The following is a 25210-nucleotide window of genomic DNA, read 5'->3' as shown; positions in this document are numbered from 1 at the left end:
ACCCCTCTGATAGACTAATACTACAGAACACCAGACCTGACCCAAACCCCTCTGATAGACTAATACTACAGAACACCAGACCTGACCCAAACCCCTCCCTACAGAACACCAGACCTGACCCCAAACCAGACCTGACCCAAACCCTCTGATAGACTAATACTACAGAACACCAGACCTGACCCAAACCCCTCTGATAGACTAATACTACAGAACACCAGACCTGACCCAAACCCCTCTGATAGACTAATACTGCAGAACACCAGACCTGACCCAAACCCCTCTGATAGACTAATACTGCAGAACACCAGACCTGACCCAAACCCTCTGATAGACTAATACTACAGAACACCAGACCTGACCCAAACCCTCTGATAGACTAATACTACAGAACACCAGACCTGACCCAAACCCCTCTGATAGACTAATACTACAGAACACCAGACCTGACCCAAACCCCTCTGATAGTCATGGTACTGCAGAACACCAGACCTGACCCAAACCCCTCTGATAGACTAATACTACAGAACACCAGACCTGACCCAAACCAATCTGATAGACTAATACTACAGAACACCAGACCTGACCCAAACCAGATCTGATAGACTAACCCAAACTACAGAACACCAGACCTGACCCAAACCCCTCTGATAGACTAATACTACAGAACACCAGACCTGACCCAAACCTCTGATAGACTAATACTGCAGAACACCAGACCTGACCCAAACCCCTCTGATAGACTAATACTACAGAACACCAGACCTGACCCAAACCCCTCTGATAGACTAATACTGCAGAACACCAGACCTGACCCAAACCCTCTGATAGACTAATACTACAGAACACCAGACCTGACCCAAACCAATCTGATAGACTAATACTGCAGAACACCAGACCTGACCCAAACCCCTCTGATAGACTAATACTACAGAACACCAGACCTGACCCAAACCCCTCTGATAGACTAATACTGACAGAACACCAGACCTGACCCAAACCCCTCTGATAGTCCTGGTACTACAGAACACCAGACCTGACCCAAACCAATCTGATAGACTAATACTACAGAACACCAGACCTGACCCAAACCCCTCTGATAGACTAATACTACAGAACACCAGACCTGACCCAAACCCCTCTGATAGACTAATACTACAGAACACCAGACCTGACCCAAACCCTCTGATAGACTAATACTACAGAACACCAGACCTGACCCAAACCCCTCTGATAGACTAATACTACAGAACACCAGACCTGACCCAAACCCCTCTGATAGACTAATACTACAGAACACCAGACCTGACCCAAACCAATCTGATAGACTAATACTACAGAACACCAGACCTGACCCAAACCCCTCTGATAGACTAATACTGCAGAACACCAGACCTGACCCAAACCAATCTGATAGACTAATACTACAGAACACCAGACCTGACCCAAACCAATCTGATAGACTAATACTACAGAACACCAGACCTGACCCAAACCAATCTGATAGACTAATACAGAACACCAGAACAAACCAATCTGATAGACTAATACTGACAGAACACCAGACCCAAACCAATCTGATAGACTAATACTACAGAACACCAGACCTGACCCAAACCAATCTGAAACACCAGACCTGACCCAAACCTCTGATAGACTAATACTGACAGAACACCAGACCTGACCCAAACCCCTCTGATAGACTAATACTACAGAACACCAGACCTGACCCAAACCATATCTGATAGACTAATACTACAGAACACCAGACCTGACCCAAACCCTCTGATAGACTAATACTGACAGAACACCAGACATGACCCAAACCCCTCTAATACCCTCTGATAGTACTGCAGAACACCAGACCTGACCCAAACCCCTCTGATAGACTAATACTACAGAACACCAGACCTGACCCAAACCAATCTGATAGACTAATACTACAGAACACCAGACCTGACCCAAACCCCTCTGATAGACTAATACTACAGAACACCAGACCTGACCCAAACCCTCTGACTACAGAACACCAGACCTGACCCAAACCCCTCTGATAGACTAATACTACAGAACACCAGACCTGACCCAAACCCCTCTGATAGACTAATACTGCAGAACACCAGACCTGACCCAAACCCCTCTGATAGACTAATACTACAGAACACCAGACCAGAACACCAGACCTGACCCAAACCAATCTGATAGACTAATACTGAAGAACACAGACCTGACCCAAACCAATCTGATAGACTAATACACCAGACCTGACCCAAACCCCTCTGATAGACTAATACTACAGAACACCAGACCTGACCCAAACCAATCTGATAGACTAATACTACAGAACACCAGACCTGACCCAAACCCCTCTGATAGACTAATACTACAGAACACCAGACCTGACCCAAACCCCTCTGATAGACTAATACTACAGAACACCAGACCTGACCCAAACCCCTCTGATAGACTAATACTACAGAACACCAGACCTGACCCAAACCAATCTGATAGACTAATACTACAGAACACCAGACCTGACCCAAACCCCTCTGATAGACTAATACTACAGAACACCAGACCTGACCCAAACCCCTGATAGACTAATACTACAGAACACCAGACCTGACCCAAACCCCTCTGATAGACTAATACAGAACACCAGAACACCCCCTCTGATAGACCTGACCTGACCCAAACCCCTCTGATAGACTAATACTGCAGAACACCAGACCTGACCCAAACCCTCTAATAGTCAAACCAATCTGGTACTGCAGAACACCAGACCTGACCCAAACCCTCTGATAGACTAATACTACAGAACACCAGACCTGACCCAAACCCTCTGATAGACTAATACTACAGAACACAGAACACCAGACCTGACCCAAACCCCTCTGATAGACTGACCCAAAATACTGATAGAAATACTAGAACACCAGACCTGACCCAAACCCCTCTAATAGTCCTGGTACTGCAGAACACCAGACCTGACCCAAACCCCTCTGATAGACTAATACTACAGAACACCAGACCTGACCCAAACCCCTCTGATAGACTAATACTACAGAACACCAGACCTGACCCAAACTCCTCTGATAGACTAATACTACAGAACACCAGACCTGACCCAAACCCCTCTGATAGACTAATACTACAGAACACCAGACCTGACCCAAACCCCTCTGATAGACTAATACTACAGAACACCAGACCTGACCCAAACCCCTCTGATAGACTAATACTACAGAACACCAGACCTGACCCAAACCAATCTGATAGACTAATACTACAGAACACCAGACCTGACCCAAACCCCTCTGATAGACTAATACTACAGAACACCAGACCTGACCCAAACCCCTCTGATAGACTAATACTACAGAACACCAGAACACCAGACCTGACCCAAACCCCTCTGATAGTCCTGGTACTGCAGAACACCAGACCTGACCCAAACCCCTCTGATAGACTAATACTACAGAACACCAGACCTGACCCAAACCAATCTGATAGACTAATACTGAGGAACACCAGACCTGACCCAAACCCCTCTGATAAACTAATACTGCAGAACACCAGTCCTGACCCAAACCCCTCTGATAGACCTGGTACTTCAGAACACCAGACCTGACCCAAACCAATCTGATAGACTAATACTACAGAACACCAGACCTGACCCAAACCCCTCTGATAGACTAATACTACAGAACACCAGACCTGACCCAAACCCCTCTGATAGACTAATACTACAGAACACCAGACCTGACCCAAACCCTCTGATAGACTAATACTACAGAACACCAGACCTGACCCAAACTCCTCTGATAGACTAATACTACAGAACACCAGACCTGACCCAAACCCCTCTGATAGACTAATACTACAGAACACCAGACCTGACCCAAACCCCTCTGATAGACTGACCCAAACCCCTCTGATAGACTACAGAACACCAGACCTGACCCAAACCAATCTGATAGACTAATACTACAGAACACCAGACCTGACCCAAACCAATCTGATAGACTAATACTACAGAACACCAGACCTGACCCAAACCCCTCTGATAGACTAATACTGCAGAACACCAGACCTGACCCAAACCAATCTGATAGACTAATACTACAGAACACCAGACCTGACCCAAACCCCTCTGATAGACTAATACTACAGAACACCAGACCTGACCCAAACCTGATAGACTAATACAAACCCTCTGATAGTCCTGGACTAATACTACAGAACACCAGACCTGACCCAAACCCCTCTGATAGACTAATACTACAGAACACCAGACCTGACCCAAACCCCTCTGATAGACTAATGGTACTGCAGAACACCAGACCTGACCCAAACCCCTCTGATAGACCTGACCCAAACCTAATCTGATAGACTAATACAGAACACCAGACCTGACCCAAACCCTCTGATAGACTAATACTACAGAACACCAGACCTGACCCAAACCCCTCTGATAGACTAATACTACAGAACACCAGACCTGACCCAAACCCCTCTGATAGTCCTGGTACTTCAGAACACCAGACCTGACCCAAACCAATCTGATAGACTAATACTACAGAACACCAGACCTGACCCAAACCAATCTGATAGACTAATACTACAGAACACCAGACCTGACCCAAACCCCTCTGATAGACTAATACTACAGAACACCAGACCTGACCCAAACCAATCTGATAGATACCTGACCCAAACCAGAGACTAATACCAGAACACCAGACCTGACCCAAACCCCTCTGATAGACTAATACTGCAGAACACCAGACCTGACCCAAACCCCTCTGATAGACTAATACTACAGAACACCAGACCTGACCCAAACCCCTCTGATAGACTAATACTACAGAACACCAGACCTGACCCAAACCCCTCTGATAGACTAATACTACAGAACACCAGACCTGACCCAAACCAATCTGATAGACTAATACAAACCAGAACACCAGACCAGACCTGACCCAAACCCTCTGATAGACTAATACTACAGAACACCAGACCTGACCCAAACCCCTCTGATAGACTAACCCCTCTGATAGACTAACTACTACAGAACACCAGACCTGACCCAAACCTGATAGACTAATACTCTGACCCAAAGACTGATAGACTACTACAGAACACCAGACCTGACCCAAACCCTCTGATAGACTAATACTACAGAACACCAGACCTGACCCAAACCAATCTGATAGACTAATACTACAGAACACCAGACCTGACCCAAACCCCTCTGATAGACTAATACTACAGAACACCAGACCTGACCCAAACCCCTCTGATAGACTAATACTACAGAACACCAGACCTGACCCAAACCCCTCTGATAGACTAATACTACAGAACACCAGACCTGACCCAAACCCCTCTGATAGACTAATACTACAGAACACCAGACCTGACCCAAACCCCTCTGATAGACTAATACTACAGAACACCAGACCTGACCCAAACCAATCTGATAGACTAATACTACAGAACACCAGACCTGACCCAAACCAATCTGATAGACTAATACTACAGAACACCAGACCTGACCCAAACCCCTCTGATAGACTAATACTACAGAACACCAGACCTGACCCAAACCCTCTGATAGACTAATACTACAGAACACCAGACCTGACCCAAACCCCTCTGATAGACTAATACTACAGAACACCAGACCTGACCCAAACCCCTCTGATAGTCCTGGTACTACAGAACACCAGACCTGACCCAAACCCCTCTGATAGACTGGTACTACAGAACACCAGACCTGACCCAAACCAATCTGATAGACTAATACTACAGAACACCAGACCTGACCCAAACCAATCTGATAGATAGACCAGACCTGACCCAAACCCCTCTGATAGACTAATACAGAACACCAGACCTGACCCAAACCACCTCTGATAGACTAATACTACAGAACACCAGACCTGACCCAAACCAATCTGATAGACTAATACTACAGAACACCAGACCTGACCCAAACCCCTCTGATAGACTAATACTACAGAACACCAGACCTGACCCAAACCCCTCTGATAGACTAATACTACAGAACACCAGACCTGACCCAAACCCCTCTGATAGACTAATACTACGAACACCAAACCAATCTGATAGAACACCAGACCTGACCCAAACCAATCTGATAGACTAATACTACAGAACACCAGACCTGACCCAAACCCCTCTGATAGACTAATACTACAGAACACCAGACCTGACCCAAACCCCTCTGATAGACTAATACTACAGAACACCAGACCTGACCCAAACCCTCTGATAGACTAATACTACAGAACACCAGACCTGACCCAAACCCTCTGATAGACTAATACTACAGAACACCAGACCTGACCCAAACCCTCTGATAGACTAATACTACAGAACACCAGACCTGACCCAAACCCCTCTGATAGACTAATACTACAGAACACCAGACCTGACCCAAACCCCTCTGATAGACTAATACTACAGAACACCAGACCTGACCCAAACCCCTCTGATAGACTAATACTACAGAACACCAAACCCTGATAGACTAATACTACAGAACACCAGACCTGACCCAGACTGATAGACTAATACTACAGAACACCAGACCTGACCCAAACCCCTCTGATAGACTAATACTACAGAACACCAGACCTGACCCAAACCAATCTGATAGACTAATACTACAGAACACCAGACCTGACCCAAACCCCTCTGATAGACTAATACTACAGAACACCAGACCTGACCCAAACCCTCTGATAGACTAATACTGCAGAACACCAGACCTGACCCAAACCAATCTGATAGACTAATACTACAGAACACCAGACCTGACCCAAACCCCTCTGATAGACTAATACTACAGAACACCAGACCTGACCCAAACCCCTCTGATAGACTAATACTACAGAACACCAGACCTGACCCAAACCCCTCTGATAGTCCTGGTACTACAGAACACCAGACCTGACCCAAACCAATCTGATAGACTAATACTACAGAACACCAGACCTGACCCAAACCAATCTGATAGACTAATACTACAGAACACCAGACCTGACCCAAACCAATCTGATAGACTAATACTGCAGAACACCAGACCTGACCCAAACCAATCTGATAGACTAATACTACAGAACACAGACCTGACCCAAACCCTCTGATAGACCTACAGAACACCAGAAACCCCTCTGATAGACTAATACAGAACAGAACACCAGACCTGACCCAAACCCCTCTGATAGACTAATACTACAGAACACCAGACCTGACCCAAACCAATCTGATAGACTAATACTACAGAACACCAGACCTGACCCAAACCCCTCTGATAGACTAATACTACAGAACACCAGACCTGACCCAAACCCCTCTGATAGACTAATACTACAGAACACCAGACCTGACCCAAACCCTCTGATAGACTAATACTACAGAACACCAGACCTGACCCAAACCAATCTGATAGACTAATACTACAGAACACCAGACCTGACCCAAACCAATCTGATAGACTAATACTACAGAACACCAGACCTGACCCAAACCCCTCTGATAGACTAATACTACAGAACACCAGACCTGACCCAAACCAATCTGATAGACTAATACTACAGAACACCAGACCTGACCCAAACCCCTCTGATAGACTAATACTGCAGAACACCAGACCTGACCCAAACCCCTCTGATAGACTAATACTACAGAACACCAGACCTGACCCAAACCAATCTGATAGACTAATACTACAGAACACCAGACCTGACCCAAACCAATCTGATAGACTAATACTACAGAACACCAGACCTGACCCAAACCCCTCTGATAGACTAATACTACAGAACACCAGACCTGACCCAAACCCCTCTGATAGACTAATACTACAGAACACCAGACCTGACCCAAACCAATCTGATAGACTAATACTGACAGATAGACTGATAGACTAATACAGAACACCAGACCTGACCCAAACCCCTCTGATAGACTAATACTACAGAACACCAGACCTGACCCAAACCCTCTGATAGACTAATACTACAGAACACCAGACCTGACCCAAACCCCTCTGATAGACTAATACTGCAGAACACCAGACCTGACCCAAACCCCTCTGATAGACTAATACTACAGAACACCAGACCTGACCCAAACCAATCTGATAGACTAATACTACAGAACACCAGACCTGACCCAAACCCCTCTGATAGACTAATACTACAGAACACCAGACCTGACCCAAACCCCTCTGATAGACTAATACTACAGAAACAGACCTGACCCAAACCCCTCTGATAGACTAATACTACAGAACACCAGACCTGACCCAAACCCCTCTGATAGACTAATACTACAGAACACCACACCAGACCTGACCCAAACCCCTCTGATAGACTAATACTACAGAACACCAGACCTGACCCAAACCCCTCTGATAGACTAATACTACAGAACACCAGACCTGACCCAAACCAATCTGATAGACTAATACTACAGAACACCAGACCTGACCCAAACCCTCTGATAGACTAATACTACAGAACACCAGACCTGACCCAAACCCTCTGATAGACTAATACTACAGAACACCAGACCTGACCCAAACCAATCTGATAGACTAATACTACAGAACACCAGACCTGACCCAAACCCCTCTGATAGACTAATACTGAAGAACACCAGACCTGACCCAAACCCCTCTGATAGTCCTGGTACTACAGAACACCAGACCTGACCCAAACCCCTCTGATAGACTAATACTACAGAACACCAGACCTGACCCAAACCAATCTGATAGACTAATACTACAGAACACCAGACCTGACCCAAACCAATCTGATAGACTAATACTACAGAACACCAGACCTGACCCAAACCAATCTGATAGACTAATACTACAGAACACCAGACCTGACCCAAACCCCTCTGATAGACTAATACTACAGAACACCAGACCTGACCCAAACCCCTCTGATAGACTAATACTACAGAACACCAGACCTGACCCAAACCTTCTGATAGACTAATACTACAGAACACCAGACCTGACCCAAACCAATCTGATAGACTAATACTACAGAACACCAGACCTGACCCAAACCCCTCTGATAGACTAATACTACAGAACACCAGACCTGACCCAAACCCCTCTGATAGACTAATACTACAGAACACCAGACCTGACCCAAACCCCTCTGATAGACTAATACTACAGAACACCAGACCTGACCCAAACCAATCTGATAGACTAATACTACAGAACACCAGACCTGACCCAAACCCCTCTGATAGACTAATACTACAGAACACCAGACCTGACCCAAACCCCTCTGATAGACTAATACTACAGAACACCAGACCTGACCCAAACCCTCTGATAGACTAATACTACAGAACACCAGACCTGACCCAAACCCCTCTGATAGACTAATACTACAGAACACCAGACCTGACCCAAACCCCTCTGATAGACTAATACTACAGAACACCAGACCTGACCCAAACCAATCTGATAGACTAATACTACAGAACACCAGACCTGACCCAAACCAATCTGATAGACTAATACTACAGAACACCAGACCTGACCCAAACCCCTCTGATAGACTAATACTACAGAACACCAGACCTGACCCAAACCCCTCTGATAGACTAATACTACAAACCCCTCTGATAGACTAAGAACACCAGACCTGACCCAAACCAATCTGATAGACTAATACTACAGAACACAGACCTGACCCAAACCAGACCTACTACAGACCCAAACCCCTCTGATAGACTAATACTACAGAACACCAGACCTGACCCAAACCCCTCTGATAGACTAATACTACAGAACACCAGACCTGACCCAAACCCCTCTGATAGACTAATACTACAGAACACCAGACCTGACCCAAACCCCTCTGATAGACCTGACCCAAACCAATCTGATAGACTAATACACAGAACACCAGACCTGACCCAAACCCCTCTGATAGACTAATACTACAGAACACCAGACCTGACCCAAACCAATCTGATAGACTAATACTACAGAACACCAGACCTGACCCAAACCCCTCTGATAGACTAATACTACAGAACACCAGACCTGACCCAAACCAATCTGATAGACTAATACTACAGAACACCAGACCTGACCCAAACCCCTCTGATAGACTAATACTACAGAACACCAGACCTGACCCAAACCCCTCTGATAGACTAATACTACAGAACACCAGACCTGACCCAAACCCCTCTGATAGACTAATACTACAGAACACCAGACCTGACCCAAACCAATCTGATAGACTAATACTACAGAACACCAGACCTGACCCAAACCAATCTGATAGACTAATACTACAGAACACCAGACCTGACCCAAACCCCTCTGATAGACTAATACTACAGAACACCAGACCTGACCCAAACCAATCTGATAGACTAATACTACAGAACACCAGACCCAAACCAATCTGATAGAACACACCAGACCTGACCCAAACCCCCTCTGATAGACTAATACTACAGAACACCAGACCTGACCCAAACCCCTCTGATAGACTAATACTACAGAACACCAGACCTGACCCAAACCCCTCTGATAGACTAATACTACAGAACACCAGACCTGACCCAAACCCCTCTGATAGACTAATACTACAGAACACCAGACCTGACCCAAACCAATCTGATAGACTAATACTACAGAACACCACACCAGACCTGACCCAAACCCCTCTGATAGACTAATACTACAGAACACCAGACCTGACCCAAACCCCTCTGATAGACTAATACTACAGAACACCAGACCTGACCCAAACCAATCTGATAGACTAATACTACAGAACACCAGACCTGACCCAAACCCCTCTGATAGACTAATACTACAGAACACCAGACCTGACCCAAACCCTCTGATAGACTAATACTGCAGAACACCAGACCTGACCCAAACCCCTCTGATAGACTAATACTACAGAACACCAGACCTGACCCAAACCCCTCTGATAGACTAATACTACAGAACACCAGACCTGACCCAAACCAATCTGATAGACTAATACTACAGAACACCAGACCTGACCCAAACCCCTCTGATAGACTAATACTACAGAACACCAGACCTGACCCAAACCCCTCTGATAGACTAATACTACAGAACACCAGACCTGACCCAAACCCTCTGATAGACTAATACTACAGAACACCAGACCTGACCCAGCACCTCTGATAGACTAATACTACAGAACACCAGACCTGACCCAGCACCTCTGATAGACTAATACTACAGAACACCAGACCTGACCCAAACCCCTCTGATAGACTAATACTACAGAACACCAGACCTGACCCAAACCCCTCTGATAGACTAATACTACAGAACACCAGACCTGACCCAAACCAATCTGATAGACTAATACTACAGAACACCAGACCTGACCCAAACCCCTCTGATAGACTAATACTACAGAACACCAGACCTGACCCAAACCCCTCTGATAGTCCTGGTACTACAGAACACCAGAACTAGATAGTCCTGGTACTACAGAACACCAGACCTGACCCAAACCAATCTGATAGACTAATACTACAGAACACCAGACCTGACCCAAACCACTAATCTGATAGACTGACCCAAAATAGACTACAGAACACCAGACCTGACCCAAACCCCTCTGATAGACTAATACTACAGAACACCAGACCTGACCCAAACCAATCTGATAGACTAATACTACAGAACACCAGACCTGACCCAAACCAATCTAGATAGACAGAACACCAGACCTATCAGAACACCAGACTGACCCAAACCCCTCTGATAGACTAATACTACAGAACACCAGACCTGACCCAAACCCCTCTGATAGACTAATACTACAGAACACCAGACCTGACCCAAACCAATCTGATAGACTAATACTACAGAACACCAGACCTGACCCAAACCCCTCTGATAGACTAATACAGAACACAGAACACCAGACCTGACCCAAACCCCTCTGATAGACTAATACTACAGAACACCAGACCTGACCCAAACCCCTCTGATAGACTAATACTACAGAACACCAGACCTGACCCAAACCAATCTGATAGACTAATACTACAGAACACCAGACCTGACCCAAACCAATCTGATAGACTAATACTACAGAACACCAGACCTGACCCAAACCCCTCTGATAGACTAATACTACAGAACACCAGACCTGACCCAAACCAATCTGATAGACTAATACTACAGAACACCAGACCTGACCCAAACCCCTCTGATAGACTAATACTGCAGAACACCAGACCTGACCCAAACCCCTCTGATAGACTAATACTACAGAACACCAGACCTGACCAGAACAAGACCCCTCTGATAGACTAATACTACAGAACACCAGACCTGACCCAAACCAATCTGATAGACTAATACTACAGAACACCAGAACACCTGATAGACCTACAGAACCCAAACCCCTCTGATAGACTAATACTACAGAACACCAGACCTGACCCAAACCCCTCTGATAGACTAATACTACAGAACACCAGACCTGACCCAGCCCCTCTGATAGACTAATACTACAGAACACCAGACCTGACCCAAACCCCTCTGATAGACTAATACTACAGAACACCAGACCTGACCCAAACCCCTCTGATAGACTAATACTACAGAACACCAGACCTGACCCAAACCCCTCTGATAGACTAATACTACAGAACACCAGACCTGACCCAAACCCCTCTGATAGACTAATACTACAGAACACCAGACCTGACCCAAACCCCTCTGATAGACTAATACCAAACCCCTCAGAACACCAGACCTGACCCAAACCCCTCTGATAGACTAATACTACAGAACACCAGACCTGACCCAAACCCCTCTGATAGTCCTGGTACTACAGAACACCAGACCTGACCCAAACCCTCTGATAGACTAATACTGCAGAACACCAGACCTGACCCAAACCCCTCTGATAGACTAATACTACAGAACACCAGACCTGACCCAAACCCTCTGATAGACTAATACTACAGAACACCAGACCTGACCCAAACCCCTCTGATAGACTAATACTACAGAACACCAGACCTGACCCAAACCCCTCTGATAGACTAATACTACAGAACACCAGACCTGACCCAAACCCCTCTGATAGACTAATACTACAGAACACCAGACCTGACCCAAACCCTCTGATAGACTAATACTACAGAACACCAGACCTGACCCAAACCCTCTGATAGACTAATACTACAGAACACCAGAACAAACCAGACCTGACCCAAACCCCTCTGATAGACTAATACTACAGAACACCAGACCTGACCCAAACCCCTCTGATAGACTAATACTACAGAACACCAGACCCTGACCCAAACCCCTCTGATAGACTAATACTACAGAACACCAGACCTGACCCAAACCCCTCTGATAGACTAATACTACAGAACACCAGACCTGACCCAAACCCCTCTGATAGACTAATACTACAGAACACCAGACCTGACCCAAACCCCTCTGATAGACTAATACTACAGAACACCAGACCTGACCCAAACCCCTCTGATAGACTAATACTACAGAACACCAGACCTGACCCAAACCCCTCTGATAGACTAATACTACAGAACACCAGACCTGACCCAAACCAATCTGATAGACTAATACTACAGAACACCAAACCCAAACCTGACCCAATCTGATAGACTAATACTACAGAACACCAGACCTGACCCAAACCAATCTGATAGACTAATACTACAGAACACCAGACCTGACCCAAACCAATCTGATAGACTAATACTACAGAACACCAGACCTGACCCAAACCAATCTGATAGACTAATACTGACCCAAACCAGAACACCAGACCTGACCCAAACCAATCTGATAGACTAATACTACAGAACACCAGACCTGACCCAAACCAATCTGATAGACTAATACTACAGAACACCAGACCTGACCCAAACCAATCTGATAGACTAATACTACAGAACACCAGACCTGACCCAAACCAATCTGATAGACTAATACTACAGAACACCAGACCTGACCCAAACCAATCTGATAGACTGACCCAAACCCCTCTACTACAGAACACCAGACCTGACCCAAACCCCTCTGATAGACTAATACTACAGAACACCAGACCTGACCCAAACCAATCTGATAGACTAATACTACAGAACACCAGACCTGACCCAGCACCTCTGATAGACTAATACTACAGAACACCAGACCTGACCCAAACCCCTCTGATAGACTAATACTACAGAACACCAGACCTGACCCAAACCAATCTGATAGACTAATACTACAGAACACCAGACCTGACCCAAACCAATCTGATAGACTAATACTACAGAACACCAGACCTGACCCAAACCCCTCTGATAGACTAATACTACAGAACACCAGACCTGACCCAAACCCCTCTGATAGACTAATACTACAGAACACCAGACCTGACCCAAACCAATCTGATAGACTAATACTACAGAACACCAGACCTGACCCAAACCAATCTGATAGACTAATACTACAGAACACCAGACCTGACCCAAACCCCTCTGATAGACTAATACTACAGAACACCAGACCTGACCCAAACCAATCTGATAGACTAATACTGCAGAACACCACACCAGACCTGACCCAAACCCCTCTGATAGACTAATACTGCAGAACACCAGACCTGACCCAAACCCCTATGCAGAACACCAGACCTGACCCAAGTCTGATAGAATGCAGAACACCAGACCTGACCCAAACCAATCTAGACTAGAACACCAGACCTGACCCAAACCCCTCTAATAGTCCTGGTACTACAGAACACCAGACCTGACCCAAACCCCTCTGATAGACTAATACTGCAGAACACCAGACCTGACCCAAACCCCTCTGATAGACTAATACTACAGAACACCAGACTACAGAACACCAGACCTGACCCAAACCCTCTGATAGACTAATACTACAGAACACCAGACCTGACCCAAACCCCTCTGATAGACTAATACTACAGAACACCAGACCTGACCCAAACCCCTCTGATAGACTAATACTGCAGAACACCAGACCTGACCCAAACCCCTCTGATAGACTAATACTACAGAACACCAGACCTGACTGCAGAACCAAACCCCTGAGAGAGAGAGAGAGAGAGACAGATGAAGAGAGATAGAAAGGGAGAAAGAAAGAGACAGCAGGGAAGAGAGAGAGAGTGGTGGTTGGATAATGGTGAGCCAAATGAAATTGTTGATTGTTTTTCAATGCTAGTAGCGTTTCTGCTGAGGCACTGTTAAATGTTCTACGGTCCAGGGAACATTCAAAATGTCTTTGCATACATGGATGAAATGTATAATACAGTACATTTAATCAAAACTCCTATCACCATGGTGGCTATAATATTACATTATCATAATGTGTACAGTATGGGAACAATCTAAATAGTTCAAAACAATAGGTGGATGTGTTTGTGTGTGTGTGTGTGTGTGCGTGTGTGTGTGTGCAGGGTCGGCTTTAGCCTTTTCGGTGCCCTAAGTGAGATTTGGTCCTCCTCATCACAGTGAAACATTTTAGTGTCCCCCCTTTTGATGCCGGAGTGAAAAATTTCAATTTTCTGCAATTCTACCAATTTCACCATGGGGTGGACAGAACATTTTTGCAGTTTTAAAGGGGACTAACATAAAATGTAATCTCTGACTCATTGTTGGACTGTCTGTCAACGTGCAAACCTCTCTCACTCAGGGAGAGTGAGGTAGAGCGAGAGCTAGAATGAGAAATAGGTCCCTGAGTGAGAGATGTGCGCACGTTGACAGACAGTCCAACAATGAGTCAGAGGGATTTAGGAACAAAGACACATTATCTGAATTCTTAATTATTCCCCTTCAAAGCTATTTCCTACAATACAACACATTTTGCCATGATGTATGCCAAGTTAATATGATATCTGAGTGAGAGTGGCTAACAAAATCAATGGGGGACCCTGGAGGTCTGGGCCCCTGGGATTGTGCCCTGCGTGCCCGGGTAGTCTTTGGCCATGTTTTTTTTTAAAGTTAGATAGTTGGCTAGACTAACTAACGATCAAAAAATGTACATGGCTAATTATCAGCAATTGAGTTACATAACAAGAGATAAACTGCATGTGCACAACCACATTTATAAATTGCATCTGTTGTATTCTACTATTCTAACTGTCAATAGTAAGTTGAGACACCGACTGAGGACGCTTCTGTTGCTTATGTCTGGAGTTGGAGTGTGTGTGTTCTTACCAGGTGTAGAAGAGAACCACCAGAGGAGATAGGAGTGTTGGGGTCAGCTCCCTCCTTCAGCAGACACAGCACTGCAACGTAGAAAGAGAGAGCAATATTACTTTATATATTACACACTTATAAACCACAAACGCCTAGTGTGTGAACCCATGTGGATATAGTAACAACAAAGATAGACAGGACGATAGACAGGACGATAGACAGGACGATAGGCAGGACGATAGACAGGACGATAGACAGGACGATAGACAGGACGATAGGACGATAGGCAGGACGATAGGCAGGACGACAGACAGGACGACACGCAGGACGATAGGCAGGACGATAGGCAGGACGATAGGCAGGACGATAGACAGGACGATAGACAGGACGATAGACAGCCGAAGTAGAAAATAGCAGATAAACAATATTATTTGAAATGAAGCGCTATTGGAAAGACTCGCAAACAGTGTATTTTTCCAATAAACCTGCACTTGTAAATACACACACACACACACACACACACACACACACACACACACACACACACACACACACACACACACACACACACACACACACACACACACACAAACCAGTCAGCTGGTTAGGGCGGATACATGTCAAGCTGAGCTAGGACATAGCACCAGCGTAACAGTAATTTAACGGTGGTACTGCAGTAGAGTTTGACCATGCAGTGCGTGTTTCAGTAGAATCAGTAGAACTTCCTAGTCAGTTAGATCCTCAAAGTATCTTTGCAGGCTGCTACATTAATTTCTCTCTAGGTCATATTCCTATACTGTAAGGACCTCACTGATCAACCAACCAATCTCTGCTTTTTCCTGATAATGGGAGATCCTTAATTGTTTATAGATGAATTATAAACACACACACAGGCACCTACAGTACACAGACACGTAGGCATGAGTACACAGTCACCAAAACACAAGCACACACACACCACACACACACTTACATGCCACCTCCTTGGTGCTTAATGCAGCTTAAATGGCTGCTGAGGAAGAACACAGCTTTCGTTAAGTTAATCAACACAATTATCTCTCTCTCTCTCTTGCTCTCTCTCTCGCACACACGCCTAGCTCTCACTCCTGCCTGAAGCTCAGGAATATAATCCCAGCTATGTTAGTAATCAAGCTTCATTTAACGGAGTTAGAGCAAATGATATGAAATAGTTGCAGTATTATTGTTGTTTTCAATGAGTCATTAGTGTAGTATTAGTTTCTAATCCCAACATAAGGTTGTGGTGGTCGCATCACCCGACACCTACTTTAGTTGAATGGATTGTATAAAATTGTCTGCTAAATGATTAAAATGTCATGTAAATTGCATCTTATTTAGTATTTTATTACTATTATTATCATAAGAGACTGATACAGTCAGGCGTCCGTCTGGACGGCCTCAGGTTTGTCGGACATTCCATTCCACAGCAGGAGGACCTGTCTGTGTTTTTATGGGACATTATTGAGCGTGACTCAACAGAGGTCAGAAGTAAAAAGCTGCAGTTTGTTTTGACCCTCAGGTCAATCAGACAGAGAATTGCTGTATGCTGGACTATAATGTGGATTTTCTGTTTTTTATTCTATTGGATCATGTCAACACTCTCCAGCGCTCTCTATTGGTCCATACGTCAACACCACCCAATGTTCCATTTTCCTATTGGTCCAAGTATCAACACTCTCCTCTGTCCTGCTCTACTAGTGGTCCATATGCCAACCCTAGCCACTGTCCTGTTCTACTATTTATTAGCAGGTACTATTCAGCGTTAGTCTGGCTGACACCAGCTCTCAAAGTTGATGTGTAGTCACATGGGTAACATGCTAATTCAGTGATGCTGTGGTCCATTATACTGTGTCTCTACACACTCTAAGACCTTCTCCATCCCATATACACCATACAACCACCCAGCTCATATCCAGTCAGAAAAACCAACGGATATTCTCCCTTCATTATTAACATGCTTAGCAGTCCTACTGAGACAGGGAGTGGTTTGGCAGCAAAATACCTTATTGCTCTTTTGCCATGCATTAGCGTGTTCATCTGTGTGTTCTGTTTCATCAGGCTGTTTGGCTCTGAAGAGACAGAGGGAGAGTGGGCGAGAAAGAGAGAGAAACAACCAGCTGTCATTTTTGGGAAAACGGCAAAACAGCTGTGGGAGACATATGTGGAGTTTCCATGGCAACCAGATGGGAGCCGTTGTGGAAATGTAGAGAAAGGGAAGAAGAAGTGGAGGGAGAGAGAGAGAGCTGGAGAGAAGAGGAGGGAGGAATAACAACATTTAGGGAGAGAGAGCGAGAAAGAGCAAGAGAGCGAGAGAGAGAGGGAGAGGGAGAGCGAGAGAGTCCAGTAGGGTTTACCACATCACTAGATGTTCTCAGTCACTTCCAGACCTCCCCTACAGACTTAGTCTTTCATCCACTCTTCTTCACAGTAAAATATGACTCTATCCTCCCCATCAGCATATTCCTCTCTTCAGCCCTCCAAAAGAGTACCACATACTGGCTGTCATACAGTCCCTTCTCTGCAGCCAAACTCTTACCAGATGAAACAAGAATGCAAACACTGAATGGAATGCAGTATGAATCCAAATGCCAAGGTTGAATAGATTCCTGATGACTCGACAGTCTCCAAATCAGTTAGATGCAGAGTCAGATCAGACATAGAGACACATTTCTGTGGATATAGACACAGAAAGTCAGACTCATTCCAGTCAGGGGGACATGTCTCTACTCATGCCAGTCAGGAGAACATGTCTCTACTCATTCCAGTCAGGGGAACATGTCTCTACTCATTCCAATCAGGAGAACATGTCTCTACTCATTCCAGTCAGGGGAACATGTCTCTACTCATTCCAGTCAGGAGAACATGTCTCTACTCATTCCAGTCAGGGGAACATGTCTCTACTCATTCCAATCAGGAGAACATGTCTCTACTAATTCCAGTCAGGAGAACATGTCTCTACTCATTCCAATCAGGAGAACATGTCTCTACTCATTCCAGTCGGGGGGACATGTCTCTACTCATTCCAGTCGGGGGGACATGTCTCTACTCATTACAGTCAGGAGAACATGTCTCTACTCATTCCAGTCGAGGGGAAATGTCTCTCCTCATTCCAGTCGGGGGGACATGTCTCTACTCATTCTAGTCAGGAGAACATGTCTCTACTTATTCCAGTCAGGAGAACATGTCTCTACTCATTCCAATCAGGAGAACATGTCTCTACTTATTCCAGTCAGGAGAACATGTCTCTACTCATTCCAGTCGGGGGGACATGTCTCTACTCATTCTAGTCAGGAGAACATGTCTCTACTTATTCCAGTCAGGAGAACATGTCTCTACTCATTCCAATCAGGAGAACATGTCTCTACTTATTCCAGTCAGGAGAACATGTCTCTACTCATTCCAGTCGGGGGGACATGTCTCTACTCATTACAGTCAGGAGAACATGTCTCTACTTATTCCAGTCAGGAGAACATGTCTCTACTCATTCCAGTCAGGAGAACATGTCTCTACTCATTCCAGTCAGGAGAACATGTCTCTACTTATTCCAGTCAGGAGAACATGTATCCACTCATTCCAATCAGGAGAACATGTCTCTACTTATTCCAGTCAGGCGGCAGGTAGCCTAGCGGTTAAGAGTGTTGGGCCGGTAACCTAAAGGTCACTGGTTTGATTCCCCGGGCAAACTAGGTAAAAAATCTGTCTATGTGCCCTTGACTTAATGGTATATAATAGACATGATGCTCCACTACAGCCCTTAGAGCTATGTCAGCTGACTTAATGATATACAATAGGCATGATGCTCCACTACAGCCCTGAGAGCTATGTCAGCTGACTTAATGATATACAATAGACATGATGCTCCACTACAGCCCTGAGAGCTATGTCAGCTGACTTAATGATATACAATAGACATGATGCTCCACTGCAGCCCTGAGAGCTATGTCAGCTGACTTAATGATATGCAATAGACATGATGCTCCACTACAGCCCTGAGAGCTATGTCAGCTGACTTAATGATATACAATAGACATGATGCTCCACTGCAGCCCTGAGAGCTATGTCAGCTGACTTAATGATATACAATAGACATGATGCTCCACTACAGCCCTGAGAGCTATGTCAGCTGACTTAAAGATATACAATAGACGTGATGCTCCACTACAGCCCTGAGAGCTATGTCAGCTGACTTAATGATATACAATAGACATGATGCTCCACTACAGCCCTGTGAGCTATGTCAGCTGACTTAATGATATACAATAGACGTGATGCTCCACTACAGCCCTGAGAGCTATGTCAGCTGACTTAATGATATACAATAGACGTGATGCTTCACTACAGCCCTGAGAGCTATGTCAGCTGACTTAAAGATATACAATAGACGTGATGCTCCACTACAGCCCTGAGAGCTATGTCAGCTGACTTAATGATATACAATAGACGTGATGCTCCACTACAGCCCTGAGAGCTATGTTAGCTGACTTAATGATAAGTATACAGCTATACTGTAGCTCTGCCTCAAGGGAGGGGGGATGAGGGACTGAAACATAGTGGGTGTATCTAGGCTGCTCCATGTTGGGGAATTTCTTAGATTACTTGTTAGATATTACTGCACTGTCGAAACTAGAAGCACAAGCATTTCGCTACTCTCGCATTAACAGCTGCTAACCATGTGTATGTGACCAATAACATCTGCTAACCATGTGTATGTGACCAATAACATATGATTTGATTTAAGGAGGAGGAGAGTAGCGAGAGAGGATGAGGAGGAGAGTAAAGAGAGAGGAGGAGGAGAGTAGCGAGAGAGGATGAGGATGATAGTAGCGAGAAAGGAGGAGTAGAATAAAGGAGAGAGGAGGAGGAGGAGAGTAGGGAGAGCGGTAGAGGAGGAGAGTAAGGAGAGAGGAGGAGGAGGAGAGTAGGAGAGAGGAGGAGGAGAGTAAAGAGAGAGGAGGAGTAGAGAAAGGAGAGAGGAGGAGGAGGAGGAGGAGGAGAGAAGGAGAGAGGATGAGGAGGAGAGAAGGAGAGAGGATGAGGAGGAGAGTAGCGAGAGAAGACGAGGAGGAGGAGAGTAGCGAGAGAGGATGAGGATGATAGTAGCGAGAAAGGAGGAGTAGAATAAAGGAGAGAGGAGGAGGAGGAGAGTAGGGAGAGCGGTAGAGGAGGAGAGTAAGGAGAGAGGAGGAGGAGGAGAGTAGCGAGAGAGGAGGAGGAGAGTAAAGAGAGAGGAGGAGGAGAGAAAGGAGAGAGGAGGAGGAGGAGGAGGAGGAGAGTAGCGAGAGAGGATGAGGAGGAGAGTAGCGAGAGAGGATGAGGAGGAGAGTAGCGAGAGAAGACGAGGAGAGTAAGGAGAGAGGAGGAGAGTAAGGAGATAGGAGGAGGAGAGTAAGGAGAGAGGAGAGGAGGAGAGTAAAGAGAGAGGAGGAGGAGGAGGAGAGTAAGGAGAGAGGAGGAGGAGGAGGAGAGTAAGGAGAGAGGAGGAGGAGAGTAAAGAGAGAGGAGAAGAGTAAGGAGAGAGGAGGAAGAGGAGAGTAAAGAGAGAGGAGGAGGAGGAGGAGAGTAAGGAGAGAGGGGAGGAGGAGGAGAGTAAGGAGAGAGGAGGAGGAGAGTAAAGAGAGAGGAGAAGAGTAAGGAGAGAGGAGGAGGAGAGTAAAAGAGAGAGGAGGAAGAGGAGAGTAAAGAGAGAGGAGGAGGAGAGTAAAGAGAGAGGAGTAGGAGAGTAAAGAGAGAGCCTGCTCTACACTATACTTGATTGTTTTGTCACATAAACTGAAATTAGGCAAACTATTAGAGTTTTAGCATCCAGGAAATGGTAGAGCGATTTATGCATAGTGCATCTTTAAGAAATGAAATCTAAATTACATTTGCAATGAGCAAATCTAACAACAAATGAGTTCAAGTATTTATTTTCCTTATCACTATGCTCCTACTGTTGTTCAAGTGCAGTATCCGGCTAAATTCACACATTGGTTAGATACAGTTAAAAACATTGATCTGTTCCTTGTTTGGGAAACAGATCAAGGTTCACAGAGAGTCAGTCATTGCCTTTTGTTTGAGAAACAGATTGCTGGTTTCTCTCTCTCTCTTTCTCTCTCATTACATCAATAGAGAGGTTTTGGCCCAATGTCACAGCACGACATGTACCTTTCACTACAAAGGCACCTGGGAAAGGGATGGATGTGTGGCAGTGACAACCAGCCAGCTTCTAGCTCTGACAGACAGAGAACTGTACCAGAGCTGTCTGGGGGGTGAGGACGATCTTCAATATGGACAATAATACATCTAGCTGTATGTACCCCATGTTTTCAAGCTGCAGGTTGAGGTTTATTGTAATTCATCTTGTCCTAGAAGCAGAACTGGGCGGTTTCCGCTAGATGGGCCAGCTGCAAAGTCAAAATTCATGAACACTACAATTTGCTTAATTTAAGGTTAGGGTTAGGCATTAGGGTTAGGCATTAGGGTTAGGCATTAGGGTTAGGCATTGGGGTTAGGCATTGGGGTTAGGCATTGGGGTTAGGCATTGGGGTTAGCAGTGTGGTTAAGGTTCGGGCTAGGTTTATTTTTTAAAACATTTTATTCACCTTTTTTTAACCAGGTAGGCTAGTTGAGAAGAAGTTCTCATTTACAACTGCGACCTGGCCAAGATAAAGCAAAGCAGTTCGACACATACAACAACACAGAGATACACATGGAATAAACAAAACATACAGTCAATAATACAGTTGAAGAAAATCTATATACAGTGTCTGCAAATGAGGTAAGATAAGGGAGGTAAGATAATAAATAAGTCATGGTGGCGAACGATTTACAATATACCAATTATACACTGGAGTGATTGATGTGCAGAAGATGAATGTGCAAGTGGAGATACTGGGGTGCAAAGGAGCAAGATAAATAAATACAGTATGGGGATGAGGTAGTTGGATGGGCTATTTGCAGTTGGGTTATGTACAGATGCAGTGATCTGTGAGCTGCTCCAACAGCTGATGCTTAAAGCTAGTGAAGGAGATATGAGTCTCCAGCTTCAGTTATTTTTGCAGTTCGTTCCAGTCATTGGCAGCAGAGAACTGGAAGGAAAGGCGGCCAAAAGAGGAATTGGTTTTGGGGGTGACTAGTGAGATATACCTGCTGGAGCGCGTGCTATGGGTGGGTGCTACCATGGTGACCAGTGAGTTGAGATAAGGCGGGGCTTTACCTAGCAGAGACTTGTAGATGACCTGGAGCCAGTGGTTTTGGCGATGAGTATGAAGTGAGGGCCAGCCAACGAGAGCATACAGGTTGCAGTGGTGGGGGGTAGTTGGGGCTTTGGTGACCAAACGGATGGCACTGTGATAGACTGCATCAAATTTGTTGAGTAGAGTGTTTGAGGCTATTTTGTAAATGACATCGCCGAAGTCGAGGATCGCTAGGATGGTCAGCTTAAGAGAGTATGTTTGGCAGCATGAGTGAAGGATGCTTTGTTGCGAAATAGGAAGCCGTTCTAGATTTAATTTTGAATTGGAGATGCTTAATTAATAACCTCTTGAACCTCTGGGGGCAGTATTTCATTTTTGGATGAAAAACGTTCCTGTTTTAAACAAGATATTTTGTCACGAAAAGATGCTCGACTATGCATATAATTGACAGCTTTGGAAAGAAAACACTCTGACGTTTCCAAAACGGCAAAGATATTGTCTGTGAGTGCCACAAAACTAATGCTACAGGCGAAACCAAGATGAAACTTCAAACAGGAAGTGAGCCAGATTTTTGAGGCGCTGTGTTCCAATGTCTCCTTATATGGCTGTGAATGCGCCAAGAACGAGCCTACACTTTCTGTCGTTTCCCCAAGGTGTCTGCAGCATTGTGATGTATTTGTAGGCATATCATTGGAAGATTGACCATAAGAGACTACATTTACCAGGTGTCCGCCTGGTGTCCTCCGTCGAAATTGGTGCGTAATCTCCAGCTGCATGCATTTTTTCCATGTGAAACCAAACTTCCACGAATGATATATCATCGAATAGATATGTGAAAAACACCTTGAGGATTGATTCTAAACAACGTTTGCCATGTTTCTGTCGATATTATGGAGTTAATTTGGAAAAAACGTTCTGCGTTTTGATGACTGAATTTTCGGGGGTTTTTCTTAGCCAAACGTGATGAACAAAACGGAGCGATTTCTCCTACACAAATAATATTTTTGGAAAAACTGAACATTTGCTATCTAACTGAGAGTCTCCTCATTGAAAACATCCGAAGTTCTTCAAAGGTAAATTCTTTTATTTGAATGCTTTTCTTGTTTTTGTGAAAATGTTGCCTGCTGAATGATAGGCTTAACTTCTTGCGTCGAGCCAACCCGGATCCGGGATCATGACTACAGCCTCAAGCCCATTACCATAACGCAATGTTAACTATTCATGAAAATCGCAAATGAAATGAAATCAATATGCTAGCTCTCATGCTTAGCCTTTTGTTAACAACACTGTCATCTCAGATTTTCAAAAATATGCTTCTCTACCATAGCAAAACTAGCATTTAGCATTTAGCGTTAGCATTTAGCATTTAGCATTAGCATTTAGCATTAGCATCATCAGGCAACATTTTCACAAAAAACAGCAAAAACATTCAATAAATCATTTACCTTTGAAGAACTTCGGATGTTTTCAATGAGGAGACTCTCAGTTAGATAGCAAATGTTCAGTTTTTCCTGAAAGATTTTTTGTGCAGGAGAAATCGGTCCGTTTGGTGCGTCACGTTTGACTACCAAAAAAAAACGAAAATTCAGTTATCCAAACGCCAAACTTTTTTCCAAATTAACTCCATAATATCGACTGAAACATGGCAAACGTTGTTTAGAACCAATCCTCAATGTGTTTTTCACATATCTCTTCAATGATGTATCGTTCCTGGAAGTGTGCTTCTCCCTCTGTTATCGCATGGTAAA

At 44.9% G+C, this 25210-nt stretch overlaps 1 protein-coding gene across 1 annotated transcript in view; it reads right to left on the bottom strand.

Moving 5' to 3' along the window:
* Positions 1-25210, bottom strand: part of LOC115126000 (unconventional myosin-XVI-like) — a 344854-nt gene that overhangs the window by 306507 nt on the left and 13137 nt on the right. The window contains 2 exon segments of the mRNA XM_065005768.1: positions 15428-15446; positions 16289-16358. Coding sequence (XP_064861840.1) covers positions 15428-15446; positions 16289-16358 — 89 coding nt within the window.

This window comes from Oncorhynchus nerka, linkage group LG3 (assembly GCF_034236695.1).
Source record: "Oncorhynchus nerka isolate Pitt River linkage group LG3, Oner_Uvic_2.0, whole genome shotgun sequence".
Lineage (NCBI taxonomy): Eukaryota > Metazoa > Chordata > Actinopteri > Salmoniformes > Salmonidae > Oncorhynchus > Oncorhynchus nerka.
This window is presented reverse-complemented; position numbering and strand designations above follow the sequence as displayed.